At 37.9% G+C, this 25,673-nt stretch overlaps 1 protein-coding gene across 1 annotated transcript in view; it reads left to right on the plus strand.

The window, feature by feature from the left end:
- Positions 1–1,003: 1,003 nt before the first annotated feature.
- LOC113108429 (slit homolog 2 protein-like) overlaps positions 1,004–25,673 on the plus strand; it is a 63,864-nt gene continuing 39,194 nt past the window's right edge. The window contains exons 1-4 of the mRNA XM_026271560.1: positions 1,004–1,192; positions 1,976–2,047; positions 3,478–3,549; positions 8,076–8,147. Coding sequence (XP_026127345.1) covers positions 1,035–1,192; positions 1,976–2,047; positions 3,478–3,549; positions 8,076–8,147 — 374 coding nt within the window. The 5' untranslated portion in view covers positions 1,004–1,034. The remainder of the gene's footprint in view (positions 1,193–1,975; positions 2,048–3,477; positions 3,550–8,075; positions 8,148–25,673) is intronic.

A 25,673-nucleotide genomic window follows, 5' to 3' on the forward strand; every position in this document is an offset into this window, starting at 1 on the left:
AGAGAGAGAGAGAGAGAGAGAGAGAGAGAGAGAGAGAGAGAGAGAGAGAGAGTCCCGTGTCCGAGAGCCGCACACTTCACCTAAAACAACTTTAATCCGAGCGTGAGAACGGAGAGAATCACAGCACAGGAGTTCATTCACTGCACTGGTGCATGCACGGGAATTATCTGATTCACTCACTCTAGGAAAAGCCCATTTAGTCTGCAACTTCATGATTTCAAAACCGGGAGTCTTTTCAAAAACGCTAAATACATGCCTGTTAGATAATATATTTTAAATGATTCTTTGAAGTGCAGTGAGTTTGAACGACTGGTCTCAGTGTCTCCTGGACTGACTCCGTTACTGAGTGTTATCGGTGTGCGCGGCTTATTTCCACACTAGAGGCACCGCCTTTGCTCTGAACACACACTCATACACACAGGTGCCAGACACACACACACACACACACACACGCTTCTGATTGAGTATTCGAGTAAAACAGCTCAGCAAAGATCACCCAGGACTTTACGCGGGACCGAGTTGGATTTACAAAGCAGATTTGTCCCTGTGTGACAACATGATGGATGCATGAGGGCGCGCGAGATCAATACACCTAATTAATCAATACCCTCTAAGCGCACGTGAAGATTGGCTCAGCTGGATATGTGTGACTGCATCTCTATCACCAGGTGGCTTTTCAAGTGCGCGTTTCTCCTGTCGCTGTAAGTGTGCGCGTGAGGTCAGGAGCCACTAAGCGAAATGCGCGTGCGGGATTAGTTTAAACTTTGGTTTGCGGCTGAATCGTCTGGATCTGGACTCTAAACTTGCGTCCCCTGTACAGAAGAGACTACGACCCTGGATTGAATTTTTTTCCTTTGTAAAGAAGAAGCGGAACACGTTCCAGCCGGAGGAGATTACAAGTGTTTTCTTCTCAAAGATATTTTGTTGCGACTCCTCTCGTTTTTGGATTTAAAACTCCTGCGGGTGATTTGGTGCAACTGTTTCGCACCAGGAATTTCGTGCGTTTTGTTAGAACTCGGAGGGGAACAGCGGTAATGTTTGTGTTGGAAGCAGTGGTTCTCTGTGCATTGCTCAGCGGTGCTGGGGCTCAGTCGTGCCCGTCTCAGTGCTCCTGCAGCGGGACAGCGGTGGACTGCCACGGGCGCAATCTGCGGAGCGTGCCCCGGAACATTCCCCGCAACGCCGAGCGACTGTGAGTGCGCAGAGACTCGCACCACCAACACGATTACTCTGGCAGACACTTTACTTTACAGTGTGCATTTGAGCCAAAAAAAATGCGCACATGCGGACCAAATATTCTTGAAAATATGCTATGTAATTTGACTGCTATTATTTTGTATAACGGTGTGCATTTAGTATAATAAGCCACATTAATTATTTATTTATATGATTCTGTTTCATGCTTATTGAAGTGCTGTCATCAGAAAAATACCAGAGTGTCCTTTTCTATGCCACTCACGCATCTCTAACATTGACTGTCTTTCTGAAGTGGGATTAATTAATTAAACTGGCATGAAGTTTTAAATACAACCAAAGCCAGAGGAGCTGTTAAACCATCAGACGCAGCTCAAATCCTGCTTTTTACTTAACTATTAGCATTCCAATCACTCCTGGCCTATGCTGTTCTTTTTTTTTTTTTTTTTTTAAATACTATGATATGCATGTTTGTCTGAATAGCTGTAAGTAGCTGTCATTTAGAAACGTAGGTTTCAAAGGCTACATGACACGAACTCATCCACAGTCTAGCACACACTTCACCAGTGATAAAACACACTCAAGGATGGTGCATGAGGACACAGACAATTTAAGCAATCTAGCATGCTGTGGAAAATGTGTAATCCATTGTAGTGAAGGACAGAACAAAAAAAGTTTAAAAGCATCATTTACCACTTAATGGCCTAATTTAGACTTCTTAATTTATGCTAAATACCCAAGCCATTATTCACCATTTTACCCTCCTCTTTTCTTTCCACAGTGACCTGAATGCAAACAATCTGACTAAAATCACTAAGGCAGACTTTGCGGGACTACGACACCTCAGAATTCTGTAAGTACTGAACTAATTTTTAATTCGTTTTATTAGTTTAAGAGTGCATCTTGCATGCAAAATGCATAATGTAGCCTAGACCTTATTACAAAAAAGCAAAAACATCTAGAAAAGAAAGTTAATGTAAAATAGAAAATATATATTTCACACATTATTTGCACGTTACTGTGCAAATACCCATTCTTCCCAATCTTCCCATTATTAGATTAATGCCAGTGAAAGCATCATTATTCCAAATGGCATGACTTGTCACAAAATACATTGTTCTGGGTTTTAAACACTTGTAGTGTATGCACACTTAGAGCAAACAAGTTTGAAAGATGAAGCTTAACAAGGCAGTGAGCCATGATTGTCAGAGTCAAACAAAGACAGCATTTATTCAGAAAAATGATTGCGTTATTGGAATGTGACGTGCCTGTCTATATCTTTCTTTCTATCTTCGTCTCTGGCTCTGTGTGAGATTGTGACAGAGCGGGAGATTTTGTGAATGTAAATGTGTGTGAGATGGAATGTGTGGGTGTGACTGTAAGTGTTCGAGAGAGACGTAAAGAGAGCTCATGTAAGAACAGGTTTGCCCTCCCACTTGGAGAGTAGTATTTCAGCCTGAGACTTTCTCTCTGTCTGTCTTCCCTTTCCCTCACAGATGCATACTTTTCTCTTCCTCTCACTCTTACTTTTTCTTTACTCTAACCTAGTGTATTATTCTTCTGGTGGTTGCTGGGATTTTAAGAGTGTACCAATTTTAAAATGACATCAACCAACAGTTCATAACATCCTTCACAGACGTCTCTCGGTCAAACAGAACATTGTGACTTGTCAACTGTGATTTCTCATGTAAGGGGTATTTCCAGGTACGGAAGGGTTAAATAATGCATCAGTAAACCTTTGAATGATGTTATAAATATATTATTCTCATACCGCAGGGGTATACCGGTGAAAGTTCGCCTGGGTATCTGTGTTGTTGTAATGTACTGTTATAAAAAGGTAGAACATTACAGCTAAAGCTGAAACAAAGAAATTGCAATGTCTGATTTAGTGATTTGACATGAATCATCACACTCTTTTTACTCTTAAAGTGGAGACAAACCTGCGTGTCACAGGACAAATCACAGTATAAGAGTCTAATTTTAACAGGCGTTTGCTTTTGAATGCCAGTGTAGCTGAAGGAAAATAGTGCAATTATGTTGTTCTTTTAAATCATAGTCTAAGTATAGAGGTTGAATTTAGACTGTAGTTAAAAGCTCTTATTTACAGTTGTTTTATAATGAGAGGAGGGTCTCCGATCGTGAGATATCCTGTGAAATGGTGTTTGTGAAAACTATTTGCGGACAGTGAAATGTAAAGTCAAGCATGCACAAACAAATTAACTAGTTTAATCTTTGAAATTAATGCAATGAGTTACTTATCTTTATTTTTATTTCCTTTCTTAGGCAGCTAATGGAGAACAAGATCAGTTCTATTGAGAGGGGGGCATTTCAGGACCTGAAAGAGCTGGAAAGACTGTGAGTGACTAATGCACACACACACACACACACACACGCACACACACACACACACAGATATGCTGCACTAGCTAAAAGTCAGCAGTGTATTTGTGAGTTAACATTAACTGTGTGACCTGCCGAGTACAATTAATTGCAAAATGGCATTGCACAATCAAGTGTGTGTTTTCATACTTCAATGGTGGACATTGTATGTTGTGGGCATGTGTGTATGTGCGCATTGTGGTCAGGATTTCATGGAGCAACATTTTCGTCTGACAGCTATCCCAGCCTCAGGGGAACACACACATGCACAACTAACTCTGGCACACACAGGCCTTTAAGAGAATGACACTGGAAGCTGAAATGGAAATGGGAATTATGCTTTTAAGGAACCCCCCCCCACACACACACACACACATTTTCTTTCAAGCTCTTTCCCCTCAGCTATTCTCCATTTTCAGACCATATTCATTCTGATGGCCTTTATCTCTTTGTCAGTGACTCGGACAAAAGTTTATGTTTCGTCAGATTCTTAAAGTGCTGCACTTGGTGTACTGCAGATCTCGATATTAACCAGTACGACAAATTAATATAGAGCAAACACAAAATTGAATTAGCATTTTTGAGCCATGAGCTCATCTGAGGAATATCTAATGGGGTCTTTAGACTATTTATGAGTACAGTGTGGTCTGTGGTTAACAAGCTGCTACGGTTGTGTGATTTGTCCAGCATATAAACTCAAATCCTTGAAGTCAAAGTCCTTATGTACATTGTAGAAAGTGATGAACTGCAAGGAGCCTTTTCTACCCATTGCATTTTGTTAATGCATTTAAGTTGCTTCTATGAAATTAAAGTATTATTAAACGGAATAAACTCTATTTATTAATACATTTGTTACAACATGTATTGCAGAATTATCTGACTATTATCTGACTCTATCTACTATCCAAGTGTCTTTAGCTGCTATGCACTAACATTTAAATTAATCATTTTGATACAGTGAACATGTTTTTACAACACAAACACAATAAGTACTGTACATTGAACCTAACAATTCTTAAACACACACACACACACACACAGATTCTTTCTTAATCATAAATTGTGTTTTCTTTTGCTCAGTAACTGCACTCTACACAGCACTCTTACTAATTTTAATCATAAATTCAAAAAACCCATTTGACATTCTCAAAGGAACCTAGGGCAAATTAACAATTAATAATGCATTACAATTAATAAAGCTTATTGTGCAGTACAGTAATGTATTATATAATGAATGAATTTTTAATTCCGCACAAAGCCTTATTTCTCTCCTGAGGAGAGATTAAACTCTATGTTAGGCTATTGCATAATCATGATTACTGTCTAGATTCAAACAATATTCTTCAAGATGACTGACTGTCAATTCCCACTTAATGGTGACTGGCAGATGTTCGGTTTTCACGGATGGTCACATTAAATCCTCGTGAAGCTCAGTCAGTCACCTGCTCAATGCACTCCTGTTTTTTTCCGCTAGTCATTACCTTTTAATTTGGTGAGGAACTGTTTAATGACTGCGATCAGCCCAGCTGAACCACAAAAGCCTTTTGCCAACTCGGCTCTGTGAGAAACATAAAATTCACTCACGAATTTGATAACTTTAGATTAATAAATGATTTGTGTTTGTTGCGTGTGAATCCTAACTAGCGAAAGGGTCAGTGGCGTTAACCGTGACTGTGGCTTTGTGCAGTAACACATAGCTCATAAAGCAGGGTACAGCTAACTGGTGATAGCAAGTAATAACAGCAAACTTGCTTTTGGCGTAAATTGTGCAGTGCTGGCATAACTGAAGGGTTATAGTGATAAGTGTAGGGATAGAGGAACTAGCGATAGCGCTGAATAGCACAGCTAAAGTCAGTGTGTAAGATCAGTCCCACTGTGCCGGTACAAAAGCAGGAGTCTAATGCTGGAGGGTGACTGCATAACTGAGAGGATTAGAACTCATAGACATTATAATACCTTTACCAAAGGCCCTGCATAGATGTGTGTGTGTATGCGTATTGGAGATGCATTTAGGTATTGGATGTGATTACCTCTCTGTTCCATGTAAGACCCCCTTTTTAGACACTCAGATCCGCACAAACACCCTTCGTCACGGCTTGCTAGTTATGAGCAATGCAGTCAGGTGAAGTAAACCTTTGGAGAAGGACTGTTCATCTCAGTCTTTGCTTCATGCGTCCTCTTTCCTTCCTCATTGATGCCACCGGTTTTGCCGTTCTTTTTTTCCTTCAATCTTTGTTTTTTATTCTTTATAAACACACACACAGTCCTGTGTTAGCTGTTGAATGTGAGCTAAAGTCGTGTGGATTGAGACCAGACCGCTGTATAGTCTAGTCCACATTGCAGCTCATTCTCTTTTTGTTTTATTCAGTTTTTCCATCTCATTTAGTTTAGTTTTGTGTCTTTTTTTGTTTCGTTTTTTTGTTTTTTGGAAAAAAAAAGTAAAGAAAGACAAAAGCTGTAACTCTTTATTTTAGAAACCAATTCTCAGTATTAACTAGTTGCTTTTTAGCAAACTTATTAATTTCACATTAAGCACATATTAATGGCTTATTCTGCATGAGCGTATTTTAGATCCCTTAACTTAACTGCCTTACTCACTATTAATAAACCGCAAATTAGGATTTATTTGAGGGAAAAGTCACAGTTAATAGTTTGTTTATTAGAACTTAAGTGTGACCAAAAAAATAAATAAAAAGGAAATTTTTTTATCCATGAACAGTTGTTCAGAAAATATTGCAAAAAGGAATATAGACTCCACATCTGATCATTTTGAAGAAATGTTTAAAATAAATTAAATGCTGACTGTCTTTCAAACATTTGATACCGTTTTCTCAGCAACTTTGCAAGCCTATAAGGAAGCTGCACAGATTTAGCCAATCAGATTAGTGCTTGCCAAATAAAGAAAGTTATTTCCAGTTTTGTGTGCAATATGCATCAGGCTGTCCGCGAACAGACTGTGTACATCCCTGTCTGATTTATAAACGAAGTTATAAACTTATCTCATTCCCTGTATGTGATTGATTGCATTTCATGTCTGCTTTACACTACAGAAGCTGTGTTGTACTGATTTTCAATTCATTCTTTCCTCTGTTCAGTCTTGTTGCCTGTTTTTTGGCATTAAAAGTAATTTCACTTTATGGCCCTCCTTGGAAATGAGTGCGAGTGCATGTCTGTGTGTGTGTGTCAGAGTCTGGCTATGTGCATTTCTATCTGCAAGTGTGTGTCTGTGTGTACTCGTCTATTTTAAGGGTCGATCTTATTCGCTTTAAGCACTGTGTGTATGTCTTGTGTGTCTCTGCAGTGGGGTCCTCAGGGAAGGCTGTCCTCTGTGCCTGAGTGAAACACGTGGGCATTTCTGGAGTGTGCAGCTCTGTGTGCCTCGTTATTATTTCATCATTCATTAAATATTCAAATGGAATGATGTAACCCCAGGAGCCGAGCGATGATGTCATCGGCTGCTGTGTTTGAGTGCGAGAGTGTGTCAGAGGAAAGTGAGGGTGTAGAAACAAGAGAGGGAGAGTGGTTTCGTACTTTCAGAGTTCACTTTAGAACTTGGGTTTTGTCTGATTGACGTGTGGGAAATCTCACATGCTGACGTCAACTGATCGGCTGTTTGTGCTATTTTAAAATTTTTCCATTATTATAGAAGTTCTCAGATCTTGGGAGCTTAGTAGGGCACTCGGAACAATCTGTATTCTGGTATTAAAAACATTATTGATTAATCTCAAGCCTCATTAATCTAATGCACAGACAGCAGTGGCGCCACTCTTCATTAATATGCGCAGGGGGTATTATATATGTGCTGACTGTCATGCATAACGTCTATTATACATACACTACATTACCCAGTTTATTACAATGTCAGAGAACTGAGCAAGAGAGAGTGAGAAATTACTTTTTATCACCGAATTATCATTGAATGAAAGCAAATATGCATCATTTCCTTTCCTGACATGTGTGCATATGTGTTTATGTGTGTGCGTATTTGCACTATAAGATCTTTTGCTTCACTTTGTGTGAGAAGTTGTGTTTGTTTTTCCCACATCTGTTTTTCCGGGCTGTTCTTTGTCTGCGTGTGTTTGCTAGATGCCCCCACACATTGACAGTGTCTGCCAACAACACACACACACACACACACACACACACACACATGCAGAGTCAAGGCCCAAGTTGACGGCTGGCTGTCTGAATTGAAAAAATGTATAACATTAAATGTTTAAAGTATTTTTCCTAGCACAGCACAATCAGTGCATACTTCTGTAAACATTTAGATCTGATGATTCATATGGGTTCATATTTTTCATGATGTTTTCTATAATATGTCACTGGGTTCGATTATTCCACTTGTTTCACACAACCTCCCATGTTAAATCAGACCGTCTGCAAGGTCATATCATTTCTGGTGCCTCACAGTCATTGAATTTGTCTCCTGTAAATGTACATAAACTGCACCACTGTGTGTTTGTGTGATTTCATGTCGCGGCGTGTGTCTGTGTTTGCAGGCGTCTCAACAGGAATAATCTTCAGGTTCTTCCCGAGCTGCTGTTTCTAAGCACGACCAAACTCTTCAGACTGTGAGTCCTGAATCTTTTAGCCCCTCTTTTTCTATTCCTTGTTTTTTTTTCTCAGCCCCTTTCTCTCTCTGTTCTCCTTTTGTTGCATTTTTTAAAATTAGATATTTGTCTCTTTACCAAAGCTAAACAATATAGCTTTTACAAATCTGTTTGCTTATGACATTATATTCTTTCTCGGCGTATTTCTGTTGCTGTGCTGCTGCAGTCAGATCTGGGATCTTTCACATCTAGGATCTCAATTCATGCACTATATATATTTAAATGTTTCTGTTTGCTTCCCTAATCTTCTGTGTGGTTTATAGGTTCGGTTTTAATGCATTGTTATTAGTACCAAAAGAAAGTGACATTAAATCTGGAGAAAAAGTTAGAGCATGAACACAGCAAAATCTAAATCTCGCTCATTACTCCCAGACATGAGTGTGTGTGCATATGTGTGTGTGTGTGTAATTGAGTTATGCAGGACATCTAGGGATCAGCAGTAAGGGAGGTTCAGACCATGAACAGACTAAATTGAGTTAAAAGGAGATGCATGCTTAAACATCTGCTGCTCAGAGAGAGCGAGAGGAAGGATAGCGAGCGCTAACAGCTTTACCAGGAAAAACAACATTCTAACGGACTTTGGAGGAGGTTGATGGAGGAAATGTCTGTCTCTGTGTGTGTGTGTGTGTGTGTGAGTACCCTGCTGCACATATCGCTCATGTTTCTGCCATCATACAGCCACACTTCATGTTCTAGACATGGTATGGTTGTGTGTGTGGGCTCCTAAAAATACACTGGGATCTTCAGGCTCAACTATCAGACTTAAAGTAAAATGCTGGTCTTTAAATTAGATTAATTTGTTCAGCAACAATTCACTGTTGTTCCTGCATTGTAATGTCCCCTCAGAGATAATAAACCTGAAATGAGTACCAACCGGGCGACCAGCCAATAGAAAAATGAATTAATAAACATCTTAAGTAATGTTTTAATGAAAATGTTAAGTGCATTGGGTCAGGGTGAGGGATATGACATATTATTAGCTCAGTGTGAAAAACAATAGAAGTCTTTGAAAAGTGTGTGTGAAGGCACGTATCAGATTTTATGATTCTTAGGAAGGATTTTTCTGGTCTGTCAACTCAGTTTCATCAAGATGGTAGCAGGTGTGTGAGAGAAAAAAAGAGATGTACTTTCTGATAGCATTATTTGATTTGATGCCCTGACACACACACACACACACACACACACACACGCACACAGTGTTCTTCCCTCATTAGATTATCTCAGCTCGTCTACATCTGTGGCTAACATGTGCAGCTTTTATCTTCCTGCCTCTTTCATCACTCTGTCTATCTCGTTTTGCTTTACTTTGCTCCTTTTCCTGTTCTCTCATTCTTTCTATCTTTTATGCTTCTTTAATGTGCATTCTTTCTTTCTTTCTTGTCTCAGTGTGTCCTCTCTCTCTGCTGCTCTGATCAGGTTTGACGTTAATGTGTCTGGATGGAGTGTGTGTGATTTAATTTTTTTTTTTTTTGGAGGGGGATGGTCTGGTAGCGGGAGCTTGTTTTGTTCATCTTGCCGGGTGCCCTAGTGACCCCAGCTTCTGCTGTACATGTGTGTGTGTGTGTGCTCATATATGTTTGTGTGTCTTTGTCTGCTTGATTATGAGTTATGGTTACACACATACGGCTGCTGCCACAGTAGCGACTGAAGTATTTCTGTCTTTTGTCTCCGCGGAGGCCAGGCCTGTTTGAAAACCTTTGAATAACATTGGTGATGTTGGAGAGAACGTTCAGATAACATTTCTCACGGACGGCAGGTCGGTCACAGCTGTGCGTATTTGGATAGAGAGAAAGTGGGAAAGAAGAAAAGAGAGAAAAGAGGAGGTGTGAAAGCAGAGAGAGAGAGAGAGAGAGAGAGAGGGATAGGTCCATTAGGAACGCTGTTAAAATTCACCATTAGTTTAAAAATGAGAAAAAGAAAAAAAAAATAGACCTTTAGGAACCAGGTGATAATTGTAACAAATAGAAAGTTTTTGTATTTAACATTTTCTGAAATTAAAAAAATCTCCATGTTTCTTAAGAATAAAATGTGTAACACTATTCTCACTTTGAACTAGTTGCTTACTGGCTGTTTATTTAGTACTTAAACTAATGTCTTATTCTGCATGACCATATTATATATCCCTTAATCCCACATAAACACCTAAACTGAACAACTACCTGACTAACTATTAAATCAGATCAGGAGTTTAGTCAAAGTTAATAGTTAGTTAATTGTTAAGTGTGACCATTAAAGGTTCAATAAACCAGTCAAATGATATATGAATAAACCCCTTGGAATATAAATAGGAAAACCAACTGGAGAGTTTGATGCAAGTTTTGCCGAAGTGGAGATTTCTGGAACAATGCATGAAAAATGAAAACTCATATTAAGAAAATGGCCTTTAAAGATATGTGTTGTTGAAATCTACAGATGCAAAAAAAAGCCTGAAATAAAAACAACAACAACAAAAACAGACCAGGAGTGGTGTTGCCTGTAGTGTCTTGCCTTAATTGTGTAGATTTTGTAGATGCTGATGACTAGATGATTTTGTAGATGACCATCATAATTGTAATTCTGTTATGTTTTGCAATTATTTTTGAAATAGTAGCGCAGAAATTACAGCTTTAACCTCAGATCATAAATGCAAATAATCTGCTTGTTTTCCAAGCCAAAGCAAAGCATCATGGGAGCACTGACGTTATGTTATGAGAACAGATTAGAAACTTAAACTGAATATGTGAGTATGCCAGCAGACATCTTCATATTCCTGTCATGTCTGTTAGCAGTGGCTTTGGGTTCACACACGCTTAGCTGGTTTTAAATATGGCTTTGACGATGTGGTTTTCTCGAGAAATGTGCCACGAGTTTTCGGGGTGAAAAATCATGGTGGTTTTCTTACTTAATCCACACCACCAAACGCTAGACAAGCCAAACTGTTTGCCATCTCAGTGTGTGTGTGTGTGTGTGTGTGTGTGTGTTTACCAAGCTCGGCGTTTCCTAGGTCACAGTGCTGTAGAAAGTTTGGCTTTTGTGTGCGGAGTGGACGCTTAACCCCAGTCCTCTCAGCTCACAAGACACACACACACACACACACATACACAACCACACGCACACACACACACAGACATACACACATACACACACACGCACTTGCTAAGCCTTGTCTGTTCACACGAGTTGGTGGGAACAGTTTTGAAATTAAAGAGGGATAAAATAAACTGAAGTGTTGCCTGTCTGTTGAAGTATAGCATTATTAGGTGCGTGTGTGTAAATGTGTGTGTGTGTGTGTGTGTGTGTGTGTGCATATGTCTCTGTGTGTGTATGTGTGGGATTTAATTTCATTCATAATCAGATTTTAATGAAGACAGGAAAAGAGTTTATAGCTTATTGCCATGACTCATAATGGAAAAACCTGAAGCTTGTAGACATGTGTGTACGTGTATGTCGGAGTCTGTGTGTTTGTTCATGTGTTATTGTGTGTTTTTGTGCATGCTCTGCATTTCAGACATTTTCAGACCTTGTCAGAAGATCAAAAATAACACATTTAACAACAAACTCCTTGTTTGAGTAAATGATGTGTTGAGCTGCCAGTTCATTACAATGCTGTCTGAAAATATGCAAATGAGAATATTTAAGCAAGACGCAACAGGTAAAGGCTAAATCTGCTGTACATCATTTGCTAAACTTCTTCATCAGATATTTGATCATATGGTACGTCATCGCAAGCAGTCAACATTTTAAGCAATTGCATGTGAATATTAATGCAACTAAAAGCAGATATGATAGATGTGTAATTTACAATATTACTAAATATAAACTATTTATAGGTCTCTCAGTTTTAGTAGTCGTTTTAATTGATTTATTAAAATGCCTTTAGCACTTTTTTTATATTGATATATGTTAGTTAATTAAAATATCATGTAATTAGATTTGACTGGCAGCCTATCAACTTTTTATACATTGCAAGGAAAGAAAAGTAAGAACATTTATTACAATATAGTTTTTTTTTAAATTCTGCCGTTTTCCGTCATGCAAATATAACTCAAACATTTCAGGAAATTCTATTAGATTATTATTTTTGCCTGCAGGCTGTTTGAATAAACTCCTTCACATTCATTCCCGCACAGACACAATCTTTGCTTTGTATTTTTATTTTTTTTTTGTATCCAGAAACGTTTTAATTGTAGCAGTGTGTATGTTTTTTGTTCATGGCATTATGTATTCTTGTAATTGAGAATAGATGCACTAGATTTAATTGCAGTGTTATGAATGTTTGGAGTGCAGATAAAGCTGCATGAATAGCTATGATTGGATGTTTTTCTTACAGTTGTTTGCATGAGTTCATTTCAGCCAATTTTGTTCATTTCAAAAGCTTTTCATTTGATTTATGAGCTTTTCATTTGATCATTTATTTTTGATAGAGAGAACATCTTACTTTTATTTGATACGTAAAAGAACCAAGGAGGGGTTTTGGCAGTCACACACACACACACACACACACACACACACACACACACACCTGAGCAGTCCTCAGGAGAGAGCCTCAGACAGACAGTCTCCAGGCCAGGCACTGAGCCATCCACAATTAGAAGAAAAAACACCTGTGTGTGTGTGTGTGTGTGTGTGTGTTGGGGGAAGGGGTTTCACAAGACACCTTTTTTATCAGTTGACCACATAGTTATGGCCTTTGACCATTCAACCACTTGATAAGTGATTTATGTTTGTCTGAACAGTTCAATATGTCAATATTTGTAGTCATTTGTGGACAGTGCTGGCCAGATTACTTGCAAATTGTAGTCTGTTACTGACTTCAAATTACATGTGGAAAACTGAGTTAGTATCATAATACATTACACGTAAGAAATAATGTGAATTTGTCTAATTGTATGTGTTTGAAAGACAAAAGCCTTCCAAAGACGTAGCAATACATGGTTATATAATATCCTGAGTGATCATTTAAATAAACATGAATGTGTTCATTAATAGATGATGCAGCGTTGAGAAAACACTTTTAACAATTGAAATGTTTTTTGTAAATCCAATCGTCAATTGCTGTGTGGCCTCTCAGTTTTCTGTGTATTTATAACCACCTTATTAGCCTGAACTGTAACTTTGTAAAGTAACTGTAGTCTGATTTAGTGAGTATTTAAACATGTAATATATCCAGTTACAAGTACTTAATTTTATTGTGAGCAGTTACTACCAGGCTGTTTTTATACTGAAATCTGAATTTGAACTTTTGTGAAAGCTTTTGAAATGTCATTGGTCTGCGAGAAAGTGTTTGTGTTTTGCTTCATGAACAGGGTGTGTAATCTGGACTCTTTTTCCACATTTGACACTAGATTTGGGGATCACGCCGCACAACAGCATCATCCATCTTTATTGTTTATTTGACCTGTCAGGCTGCACCACGCGGGGTTTATATTCCTGTCTAAACATGGACCCACATGTACACGTGCGCACACACACACACACTGAGTTTTAAAGATGTCCTTTTCGGTTTGAGCAAGCCACTTTTTGTGATCTCTTTGAGGCCGTGTGTATGCTTGTGTGTTTGTGTCTGAGATTGTGAACGTGTGAGCGAGTGTGAGTGTTAATAACAAAAAGTGTGCAGTTTCTCGTTAGCACCCCCTTAGAATAGTTTGCCATATGTTTACTGCATAAAATACTATTTTTTATTTAACAAAATACTTAAAGGGGTCATATGATGCTTTTTTAAAGATCATTATTTTGTGTATTTGGTGTAACAGAATATGTTGACATGCTTTTATGTAAAAAAAACACATTATTTTTCAAATACTGTTTATTATTGTAGATCCTCTATGCCCCGCCTCCCTCAAACGCCTTGTTTTCTACAAAGCCCCTCCTTCTGACCAGCGCAGTCTGCTCTGATTGGCCAACTGACCCAGTGCATTGTGATTGGCCGAACACCGCAAGCACTCGTCGGAAATGTAACGTCCCTCTCCGTAATCGCGAGAAGACAGTTAATAATGTCCTTCGTTTTAGCATCAGTTCAAGCCCGAAATGGGAAGAGATTGGTGTGACAGACACAGTGATGAAGCTTGTATGTGTTTGAGAAATGTTCAGATGCATGATATTCGCACACACAAGTTTCATCTCTCTTTTTCTCGATAATTAAATCAAATAACTGTTATCTTTAACTGTTATATTTAAAGTGGGAAGAATACTAAAGATCCAATAAGCAGTAACTGACGGAAATAACCATCATGCTTCCGGTCAAATAATGTAGTCCACGTAAAGCAATATTTAATATGTGTTCTGAGTTTGTAACAACACAGAAAAATGTGTTATTAAACACCCGGCCAAATTTGAATGATAAATAAAATAAGTTATCCTGAAAAAACAAGCATTATTCTCTGCTCTCAAAGCTGGGGGCGTGTCCTCTGTGCTGAAGCCACGCCCACTCACGGGAAAGCTGCCTTCTCCTTCAACTCAAATACTGTTACAACCTGAATGGATGCTCTGTTTAAATAACGAGACTGAGCTGTTTTGTAAATAATCACAACTAGGTAATATGAATTTATGCAATGAAGGCGTAGCTGTAGGCTGTAGTAACTAACGATAATGATAAATACAACGCTCAGCCGTGTTGTGGATTAAAATAGTTTAAGACTGAAGCAACATCCTAGATCATGGTGTCCACCACTAATTAGTGCAAAAATGTAAGTTTAAGTAATGTTTACTGTGTGCATATCCTAGCATACACAAAAGCCCAACCATACTTTGGTCTTAACTTGTAATCTAACTTTTGTAGTTACTGAAATTTATTTTAAAACCCTCTTGAATCTAATATAGATTCAATGCTCTGCCATACTTATGTTTTGACTTTCATTGTGGATTCTACTGTTAATGTTAAGCTTCAGATCCCCTACAGTTTGCATTCAAATATTGTTGATGTGAAAGCTGTCCATTTGTTTTTTTTTGTGTGAACTCTGGAAGGTGGACTCCATCTTGGCTCCGTTTGCTCAGTCACACAGTCGTCTATTCTGAGTGAAAGCATGGGAGTGTAATTGCTCTGAAGTGGACTCCATTTTGGCTCTGGTCACACAGTGGCACAGTAGGCCATTCTGAGGGAATAGGAGTGAGTTCAGCAGCGCTGGAGTGGAATTGTCAGCATTCTTCAGCACTGCTGTCATCTTTAACCTCTTAAAAGAGCCTCTTCACTTTGAGTTCTCACACTCGCAGTCACACAAACAAGTGGACACACACCAGACACGAGGTGCAAGAACGCAAACACTTGCCTAAAATGTACACATGGAAACTGTGTGTGGGATTGACAGGGTGACACAAAGTGAAAGTATATATCTGTGTGCACGTGTATACGTATGTAATTCAGTAATAACAGGCTTCGTCCGCAGCTCTGTCATTATTTAATTACCGCTTCCTCCCATCTCTGTGGCAACGTAATGTTTTCCTGATTGGTGTATGGTTGCCGAGTCACTTCCTCACTCCCCGACTTTAAAAGAGCGAGGTGAGGCATCGGCTGCGTCTCAAAATATAACGAGCTGTCTACATAGACAGCATTTGTGGACATCACAGACACACAGAGATGTTGACTAGGAAGGTCATATTGAGTATTGCAACACAGCCGGTGAAAAACGAGACATTGGGATGACTGAATCACACACTTCCTATGGTCAACCAAGACTGGACACAAACACACACTCACGCCCTCTGCGGTGTTTAGTTTGTCAGGTTTTCAAGTCTGGTGTGTGAGAATCTGTGTGTGGGTGTTTGTGGAAGATGCGTATGTGTGTGTGTGTGTGCAATATACAGTATGTGTTTTGTTGGTTTGGCCTTATTCTTGACCAGAGTCTATTTTATATTGCTCTGTGAAAAATGTAACGAAAAACGAATCTTTTTCTTTTTCATGCTCTTGTAAATATGTCTTCTTTTGCATTTCAGTTGATTGTTGATTGAAGTCCCATCCTGAGGCTGTATGCATCAAAGCACATGAGCCGGATAATCAGGTGTAAGATAATAAATGATCAAATAAAACATGAATTTATCTCTCATTACGGTTACATATGAGGATGTTACATTGTAAAAGGCGTCCTCCTGGGAAATTCCTACTTGCAAATTTGAAAAGATGTAATTACAATGCGGTGTGCGTTCAAATGACTTGGTCGGAATAAAAACAACAATGGACAGTTTCAGATTTCTTTCTCTCTCTTTCAGTTCGTGACATGGATAGGACACTTTTAGAACCTGTATAAACAGTTGAAATGATCAAATGTATAGCTGATGCTTTATCTATTGTTTCATTCAAGTGGAGTCGAAAACATCGTAATTATGAGTTTCGAGCACATGAATCATGTGACTCTGAATTCCAACTTCTTCCGTTGATTTAGAAATATCCTGTTTTCCATGTCTGTGTTATTCCTTGCATAAATACAATCATTCCAACATGAGTTGAAGACGTTTTATGATGAGGTGGATGAGAAGGGGGTCAGAAAGGGCTCATAGGACTCTTTTATTAGAGAGTGTGTCATGTTTATGGGTCAGACTTGCCCAGTCTGAATAGATCATGTCTAAGTGTCATTGTGTGCGAAACATAGAATCTTCTTGAGCTTTTTGTCCCACTACAGCACCCATAATCACCACCCCTTCTGATACACTGAGATCTGAGTTCTCACAGAGGTTTATTCCCAGAAGAATGTCTGCCACCCTGTGTGTGTGTATACATATGTGTGTGTGTGTGTGTGTCTTGGATGCTGCACAAATCAGGATGTGTTTGAAAGGGTTGAGTCTTTGAATGAAAGCTTAGTGTTGTTCTCTGGCTTACACAGTTGATCCTGTTCATGTATGCCCTCTAATCGGCTTTTGCTAATGTGAATTGTCTAACAATCACCGTCACTCTCTCCCTCTCTTTCAAACACTAACAGCCATCACGTCTTTTATTTTACTTGGTTAAACACTCTGTTGATTTTTGCCAGTTAATTGCTGACATAAGGGCAGCAGGGTGTGCAACTCTCTCTCTCTCTCTCTCTCTCTCTCTCTCTCTCTCTCTCTCTTTCTCTCTCTGTGTGTGTGTGTGTGTGTGTGTGTGTGTGTGTGTGTGGGTGTTGATTTTGTTTGTATACTGTTAGATCAGGTTGGGTCTGATCACTAACACAAGACCTCCATGTGTCCCTTTAAAGGAATCTTCCTTTGTACTTGGAGGGTTAAGATTCATGTGTGTGTGTGTGTGTGTGTGTGTGTGTGTGTTAAGTTGTAAATTCCTGGATTTAGCCAGTGTGTGTAAAGTGTCCAGAGGTTAAGTGAGTAAAGGTGAGATGTCCTTTGGGTCACTGGTCAAAGTTGTATGGAGGATTAACCCTGAGCACCTGGACTTAGCCCTGACTTATAAGGACCACACCTTGTGTGTGTGTGTGTGTGTGTGTGTGTGTGTGCTTTTGTCTGTGTGTGTGTCAGTTTGTGTGTGTGTGCTCTTGTTTTTGTATCATATCAGGACACAACTCTGTATAATGACATGGGTATGACACAGGTATTACAAGGAGAGGGTGACTTCTGAGGACATAACCCATGTCCCCATTTTTCAAAACACTTATAAATCATACAGAATGAGTTTTTTTGAGAAAGTAAAAATGCACAAAGTTTCCTGTGAGGGTTAGGGTTAGGTGTAGGGTTGGTGAAGGGCCATAGAATATACAGTTTCTGCAGTATAAAAACCATTACACCTATGGGATGAACACACTTTACACAAAAACAAACATGTGTGTATGTGTGTGTGTGTGTGTGTGTGTCATTAAAAAGATGTAAATAAATTAACATTACATTTGAAAAACATATTATTTAAGACATCAGCTGGGTCATGCAATATAATGTCTAAAGTTCATAATTTTAAATATAGATTTACAAAAACTCATATGTAACCACACCACTGGATCCTTCCATGTAAGGGCCTATTCACAACAAAACAAAAATAGAAAATGATTTACTGACTAAAGGATATTCACACAAATATTCATAGGTTTAAATGTTAACCAAGTTCAGTACTGTACTGATCGACAAACAGATTCACTCCAGTTCATGACACACAACTTTAAGCTGAGACTGTTGACATAAAAAAATATATTTTTTTTGTGTTTTATTACTGAATATTTAATGCTGTTAACACTGTAAAACATTAAGGTTCCATTAAATTATATTATACTTATTTATTCTATTTAACATTAGCTGTTATGACAAATTTTGGGTTTTGAAATCAAGTTTTAAAAAATAAAGCAATCTATTTGTGTAATTTTATAAAGTAATATAGACTGTTAGTGAGTTGAATGGTATCTTCAAGTTGAGTTTACTCACATTTTTAAGTCTTTAATTTGAGCTATTTTACAAGTTTATTTCTGCTTTGTGTAGTTTTAATCCTCTTTATTAAGAGATTTATCATTAATTTATTAAATTAAACAAACTGAAATATGAAGTCTCATGCAGTTTATGACAAAATCTTTGGTAAATATGTGAGATTAAGTAATAAAGTGCTGGGGAAACATTGTTCATTATTGCATTGTTGCAATACGTTCATTTCAAATAATGCATGGAAAATTTGAAACTAATTCAGTCCCACAATGTTCTTGATGTTATTTATGTCTGACAATAGGAAAGAAAAAATAGCATGTATAGATGGAAATCTTAAGCAAAAATTTAATGCACAGTTTTTTCAAACACATTCCCCATAACAAGCTGTTGCAGACAAATCATAAAGCTTAAACAATTGCAAGTTCATTTGGCTTCTCAGAGGATCTTATCATCTCATCACATTCTCATAAAAATGCTTCACGAGAAAGGCTTACTTTTTATTTTTCTTGGAACACCCATGCAACTCACTCCTGAATTTTTTGTTAGAGCTTTTAAATCAAAAGCAAAATGAGTCGTTTACTAAGTCATGTCTCATGGCCCCCTGCTTAGGGTCTTTGCACAAGTATTGTGAGGCATTATATCATCACAAAACAGTGTCATAATGGCCACCTTAAGATGGAGTGGGTAGGAGCACAGAGATTGTTTTGAGAGAAAGGATATTACCAAATAGTTCCTGAAGACCACCCCATAGCCTGAAAAGCTGATCCTTTATTTAAGATCAGGCACGGTGGGAGGCAGACATGTACGGTGACACTTGATTATGTCTGAGTAAGCTTTGTTGCTTGCTTCCTGGGTGTGTGTGTGTGTGTGTGTGTGTGCAACAGTAGCTTAAGGGATGATGTAAGCGGGTTTCCTAATTGCAGGGTGATACAAGGGTGTGTCCGATCTCACTGCCCCAGGGAGCACTAAATGTGTGTGTGTGTGTGTGTGTCCTCAGGTAATAGAAGGATATAAAGACTCTGGTATGTCTTTCTGCATCTGTTTGCTTGGATACCGGATAAACGTGGCTTTTTTTTCTTGCTTACACATCCTTTCACTCCTCAAATAACTGCTATAGAACTGCTGCTACACCTGAAAATGAGATGCCTCGGTTTAACAAGGAAAAAGAGAACAAGGCAGATTTAAATTGACATTTTCAGGATGGTGGCTGTAATTAGAGTTTTTGGAAAACTCACTTTTTTTTTTAGTTTAATAGAGTTGAGCTGCTGACTGTATTAAAGGCTTAGCTTTAGGAAAAAGTGATATATCTGACACTCACTTTCACACTTATAAAATTGTATAATTGTCTGTTTTAGTGCCGTGTGGTCTCCCTTGCTTTTAACAAACAGGTTTTCTATTAAAAATAGATCTTTTGGAACTATAAATTAATAATTAAGTCAAAAACAAATACATTTTTTGTATTTTATATCTTTTATCTCTTTTTGAAATATAGCAAATTTGACACCTGAAAAGAATGTACTCTGAAAAAAAGCAGTTTTAACTCAGAAAATGTTTGAAAATTCCACAATTATTAACAAAATAACAGAAAGTAACACTTTTAATTAAACATGAGAATTTGAAGTAGAACGGATGAAATCATATTTTCTTGTAAACGTACTCCAATAATCATCAAAAATGCACTTTTCAGAGTGTATTTCCTGCATGTATGTTAATTGATTAATTGATTAAATGAAGAATGTTAAAACAATTTCTCTCTCTCTCTCTCTCTCTTTATATATATATATATATATATATATATATATATAAGAATTTTTTAATTAAGTTAGGTTTAAGTTGGGTAGGTTTAAGGTTTGTGTAGGTTAGGTCCATACTGTAGTTGAGTTTAAACATCCTATTAAACATTTTTATTATTATTTTTAAGATGTTGTCTATGCGGGGTTCAACTGACGGACCCCACAAAGTAATACATTTCTGTGGAAATATACTACTTTGGAACAAGGATGTGTGTGTGTGTGTGTGTGTGTGTGTCTTATTGCAGGAATGTGCATTTAAAAGGAGGGGAGGAGTAGACGGTTGGAGAATGACACTACTTTACCTGTTGAAACAAAACACAAATGTAATGAGGGCTCTTCTGACTTTTGTCTTGTGTGTGTGTGTGTGTCTGGCGGGGGTTAACAGGAAAGGTTCAAAAGTTCACTTAAAATAGATTACTGCATGTATTTATGATTGATTGCATTGTTATGCCTCTGTGATGTTTGCACACAAACACACATCCGCACATTGCCGCATAATAAATAGAATTTCAAATGACCCAAACAGCTTCAAATGACTGTGACATCTGACGCTCATTTTATGTTATCTTTTTTCCATCTCTTTGTGGAGGTTTGGGGGGGATGAGAGGAGGTAAACGAGTGCAGTGAGAGTGATGCTAAGCAGAGGGGCGGAGACGCTTGTCTTTTCACCATAGAAGCAATTAAAAGCCTGAGGCTCCCTGCGCCGGGTCAGTGTGCACAGGGAGATGAAAGTGTGTTTGAGCATGCATGTATGTGTGTGTCAGCGAGTGTGTGAGCTACCCAAAACACGTTACTCATCAGGGGGGAGAGAGACCTGAACTAATGAACTTTTAAAGGAGCACATCTTTGAGAGAAGGACAGGTGTCAGTCGTGATGAACTGATTCAACTGAACTGTGATAGTTATGAGCCAGATGCATGCTTTTGTTAACCAGTTTATGCATCAGTTGTTACCGTATGGAATTGATGATTAAAGACACAGCATTCACAATGCATTTGAATGTCAAGCTCACAATGTGTTTAAAGGGATAGTTACCCTACTTTTTTCTTCAGTAGAACAGTACAGAAGATTTTTAGCTGAAACCGTGCTCCTTGGTGATTCATAAAATGCAATGGGTCATTTCTGGGTGAACTAGTCTCCTAGTGACACAATTATAGTGAGGTTATGAGTGTCGAGCTCAGAAAAGGTGGGGAAGAACACACACACACACACACACACACACAAGGCACTGTCACCTGCAGGTACTTGTATTATTTTTATCAGTGAGATGGAAATTGCTGCAATGGTCTTGACATGGTCTTGCACATGCATTTTTATGGAATGTATCTTTATGCAAGTCTACAATGCTCTGGCAGGCATAGAAATCAGTAGTTTAGATAAAACTGTACGAGTGAGAGAGAAAGCAACAGAGAGAGGTTAAGGAATAAAGAAAAAAAATCTGTTTACATTTACTCACGCTCAGTCATTCCAAAGCAGAAAATAAGAAATCTAAAAATAAAAGTATTTTGTTATGAAATGCTCACTACATTCCACTTTTCGAGTGAAAACAGATCAAAATGTATTTACTTTATTATATGGCTCCAGACAAAGTTCAAGTCAGGGGGACCAATTATAGTATACTTTAAGCTGTTTATGTCGTTTTGCATAACGATTATACAATTCTGTCTTTCCAAACCCATACGACTTTTGTCCATCTTTTGAAAAACAATATATATATTTAAGATATATTTAATAAATCGAGTTTTAAAGTTAAGTCAAGTCTTCTGAATGACTACCGGTTTCTATGATGGACAGATTTAATTTAGCCTTTTTTAATTCATAAAACACAACCGGTAACACTTTAGAATAAGGTTCCATTAGTTAATGTTAGTTAATGTATTAATTAACATGAACAAACAATGAATAATACATTTATTACTGTATTTATTCATCTTCGTTAATGTTAGTTAATGAAAATACAGTTATTCATTGTTAGTTCATGGTAATTCACAGTGCATTAACTAATGTTAACAAGCACAACTTTTGATTTAAATAATGCATTAGTAAATGTTGAAATTAACATGAACTAAGACTTATAAATACTGTAGAAGGATTGTTCTTGCTTAGTTCATGTTAACGAAAGTAGTTAACTAACATTAACTAATGGAACCTTATTCTAAAGTTGTTACCACACAATCTATTCTTGAACTTTTGGAAGTGTTAAAGTTTTGGCATAATGGACGTTCAACGGAGGTACAGAAATCTCTCAGGTTTCAGTTAAAATATCTTAATTTGTGTCTCGAAAATGAAGATGAACAAAATACTTTATTAGAAGCTCCAGTTCATTGTAATTGCATGCATGGAAAAGAGCAACATGAGGGTCATTTTTGAGATGAACTGTTCCTTTTAAAAGTGCTTTATAGCTCAGAATATTTAACTTCCTGAGCTAGCAGGTTCAGTGAGTTTTATATCAAGGTCACGTTGATAGTTTATGCCTCTTGCTCTGACCCAAACAAGCTTGACTTTCTGTGTTTCACATGTATGTGTGTGTAGTGTGTGTCTGTCATGATCTCACTCACTCACATCTCTTTCTGTCTGTCAGTGTGTGTAGTCCCAAACGTGACAGATGGGCACTAATTGGCCCTGATCGTTTCTATGGGTGTGTATTTGGTGCATCTCTCTCTCTCTCTCTCTCTCTCACTCGCTCGCTCGCTCGCTCTCTTTCCTTCCCTCTACTGTATGTTTCCCGTTGGGATAGAAATGTTTTCACTTGGGAATCTGGGTCTAGCAGGTGTTAATTTAATTTTTTCTTTTGTCTCTCAGTCGCTCTCGCAGGAATTCCTCCTATGTTAGCTCACTGCAATCTCACTTCTCCAGTTCACTGTTATGATGAAGACATGCAACATAACACCACCGTTCGGAAGTGTGTTTGTTTGAAAGAAAGAGCGAGGGAGGGAAAAAGAGATTTGCCAGTGAGACAAAATGGACTTTTAAACCTAAGTTCTTGAAAGGAGATTTTCAGATAATCCACTCCTTCATTCCCATTGACGATTTCTCTCACATACGTTATTCTCTGTTTTCCAGCTCCTTCCTTAGAGCCTGAAAGCATCAGCCATTGCAAAACCATCTTCCTCCTCATCACCTCTTTCTCTACAAGGTCTCTTCGTCTTCTGATGCCTTTCTCTTTCTGACTAGAAATCGTTTGGATTGTTTTTTAACTTTTCTAATCAACGCTTTACACACACACAATGATTATGTGAGAATCACAAGAGCTTTTTTCAAATGCATAAATGCAAAGAAAAAAAAACAATTTGTGGATTCATTTTGTAGAAGACAATTTAACATCTGCAATCAGTTTAATATGTTCACGTTCAACTGAACTTGTTGAAACTGGATTTGAACTTGTGTCTGTGTAAAACCCCTGGCCTCTAAAAATAATGCAGGAACTGTTGGGAATGTGACACACAGATTTAATGACTGCAGGAGCTTAACATGGATCAACACACACACAAACACACACACTATAAAACACTCTCTCTCAATAAACCTAAACCTGTCGACAACTGCCGTCATATTTAGACACATTCATAAAAGTCTAAAGAAGAGTCGTAATCCACGCTCTCACACTGCAGTAAAGTTTGACTTTAAGTGAAAATAATCTTTTAATCAATCATAATACAGTTGCCCACTGGTACCGTTTGTGCATCTGTTGTAGACACCGTGTGGGGTTTGCATGTGTGTAAATGTGTGTGTGCTTTCACTCTGGGTGGTAATGTCTATCTGCTCATGTGGGCCAGTTAATTTTAGACGTCTCTGTCGCGTCGCGCCGGTGTCTGTGTAGGAATTTGTCACTGTAAGTGTCAGATGAATGCATGAGGTGTCAGTGATTTCCAAACTAGATGCTTATCAGATCACACTTATGTGCTAAACACTCACAATCAAGTCATTCCAAACCTACTTAGTTGTCCATTCCACCAAAACTTTGGATGCATGGATGCATATCAAGAGATATGAGGACTTTATATAATGGGAAGTTTAATTAAGACTATTCTAAAACTTATTAAAACCAGTCATAAGGTGATTTTTGAGGTGATTTTTCGAATTGAGATTTTTTGCATCATCTGAAAGATGAATAAATCATCTCTCCATTGATGTATGGTTTGTTAGGATGGCTGAGATACAAACTATTTGAAAATCTGGAATCTGTGGGTGCAAAAAAAATGTAATATTGAGAAAATCATCTTTAAAGTTGTTCAAATGAAGTTTTTAGCAATGCATATTACTCATCAAAAATTAAAATTTGGTTTTGTGCTTCAGGGTCACATACGTGTTTGAGATTTGTAGTCGTGCATCAAGTACGACTGAATTGCTGTTTACTAATTAATGTGATGCATGTATGCATATATGTATTGCTATTTATTGACTCATATGGAGTAGCAGTGTCTTTATGAACTCCAGCATTTTATCGAAATGGACTTTAAATGAAAAGAGATCTTTCAGGTTTTATAAAAAAAAAAACAATTAGTGTTTTGAAGATGAATAAAAAAAAAACGTGCTTGTTTTCTAAATGTCTTAAGAATTCTGATGCTTTTGATGCACGATTAAACATGGTGGTTAGACTTCAAAAACCACGTTTTCATCGCATCAAGTGATCATATATTTGTCATGTAGTCTGTATAGTATTTTATTTTACCATGCATAGTTTATTGATAGTTTTTTAAGAATGAGGGCAACCTATCCTTGTCAGAATCTGCCTAGTTTTGCTGCATTGTCCACTCTAAATCTAAATCAGCTAAATCGGAACAAAACCTCCTTTTGGTGATATCCTCACTTGTAAAAACTGTAATTTTTATTATAAAAAATGCAGAAAGTTTTCTGTTAGGGTTAGGGTGTGGTTATAATATTTATAACTAAAACACACTGTAATTCTTCAGAATTTAAATGTTGGCAGACATGCATGGGGAGTTATTGAGGAGTCGTTTGTATTTTACTGAATGTTGTGTCTGAAAGCACAAATGCATCGGTTCTTTCTTTGATTTGGTGTAATAAAACTCTCCACCATGGTGTATAGCTGCTCTGGAGATGTGGGTGTGGTTAGGCAAATATTTGTGTTTGACAGACAGCGGTGACTGACTGTTTATTGAAGTTTATGTCTGATGGACAGAACTGGGAAAAAAGCAACCTGCCGACTATGAATAATTTTTGGAAGCAAGTGTACAGACTACAGCGCTATGTGGATGTTCGATGCGCATTATTGGTTTTCTGTGATTGCGGATGGTGTCTTTCACCAGTCAGTGTGTTTTTAGACACACTAAAGCTATAGGACGCTTTCACAGATGCAGGACACGAATGCACACACTTTCTCTCTCGCTCTATAAATGCATGACTGAGGGCCATGTTTTAAGAGGGAGATG

The sequence above is a fragment of the Carassius auratus genome, chromosome 1, assembly GCF_003368295.1.
Source record: "Carassius auratus strain Wakin chromosome 1, ASM336829v1, whole genome shotgun sequence".
Taxonomy (NCBI): Eukaryota; Metazoa; Chordata; class Actinopteri; order Cypriniformes; family Cyprinidae; genus Carassius; species Carassius auratus.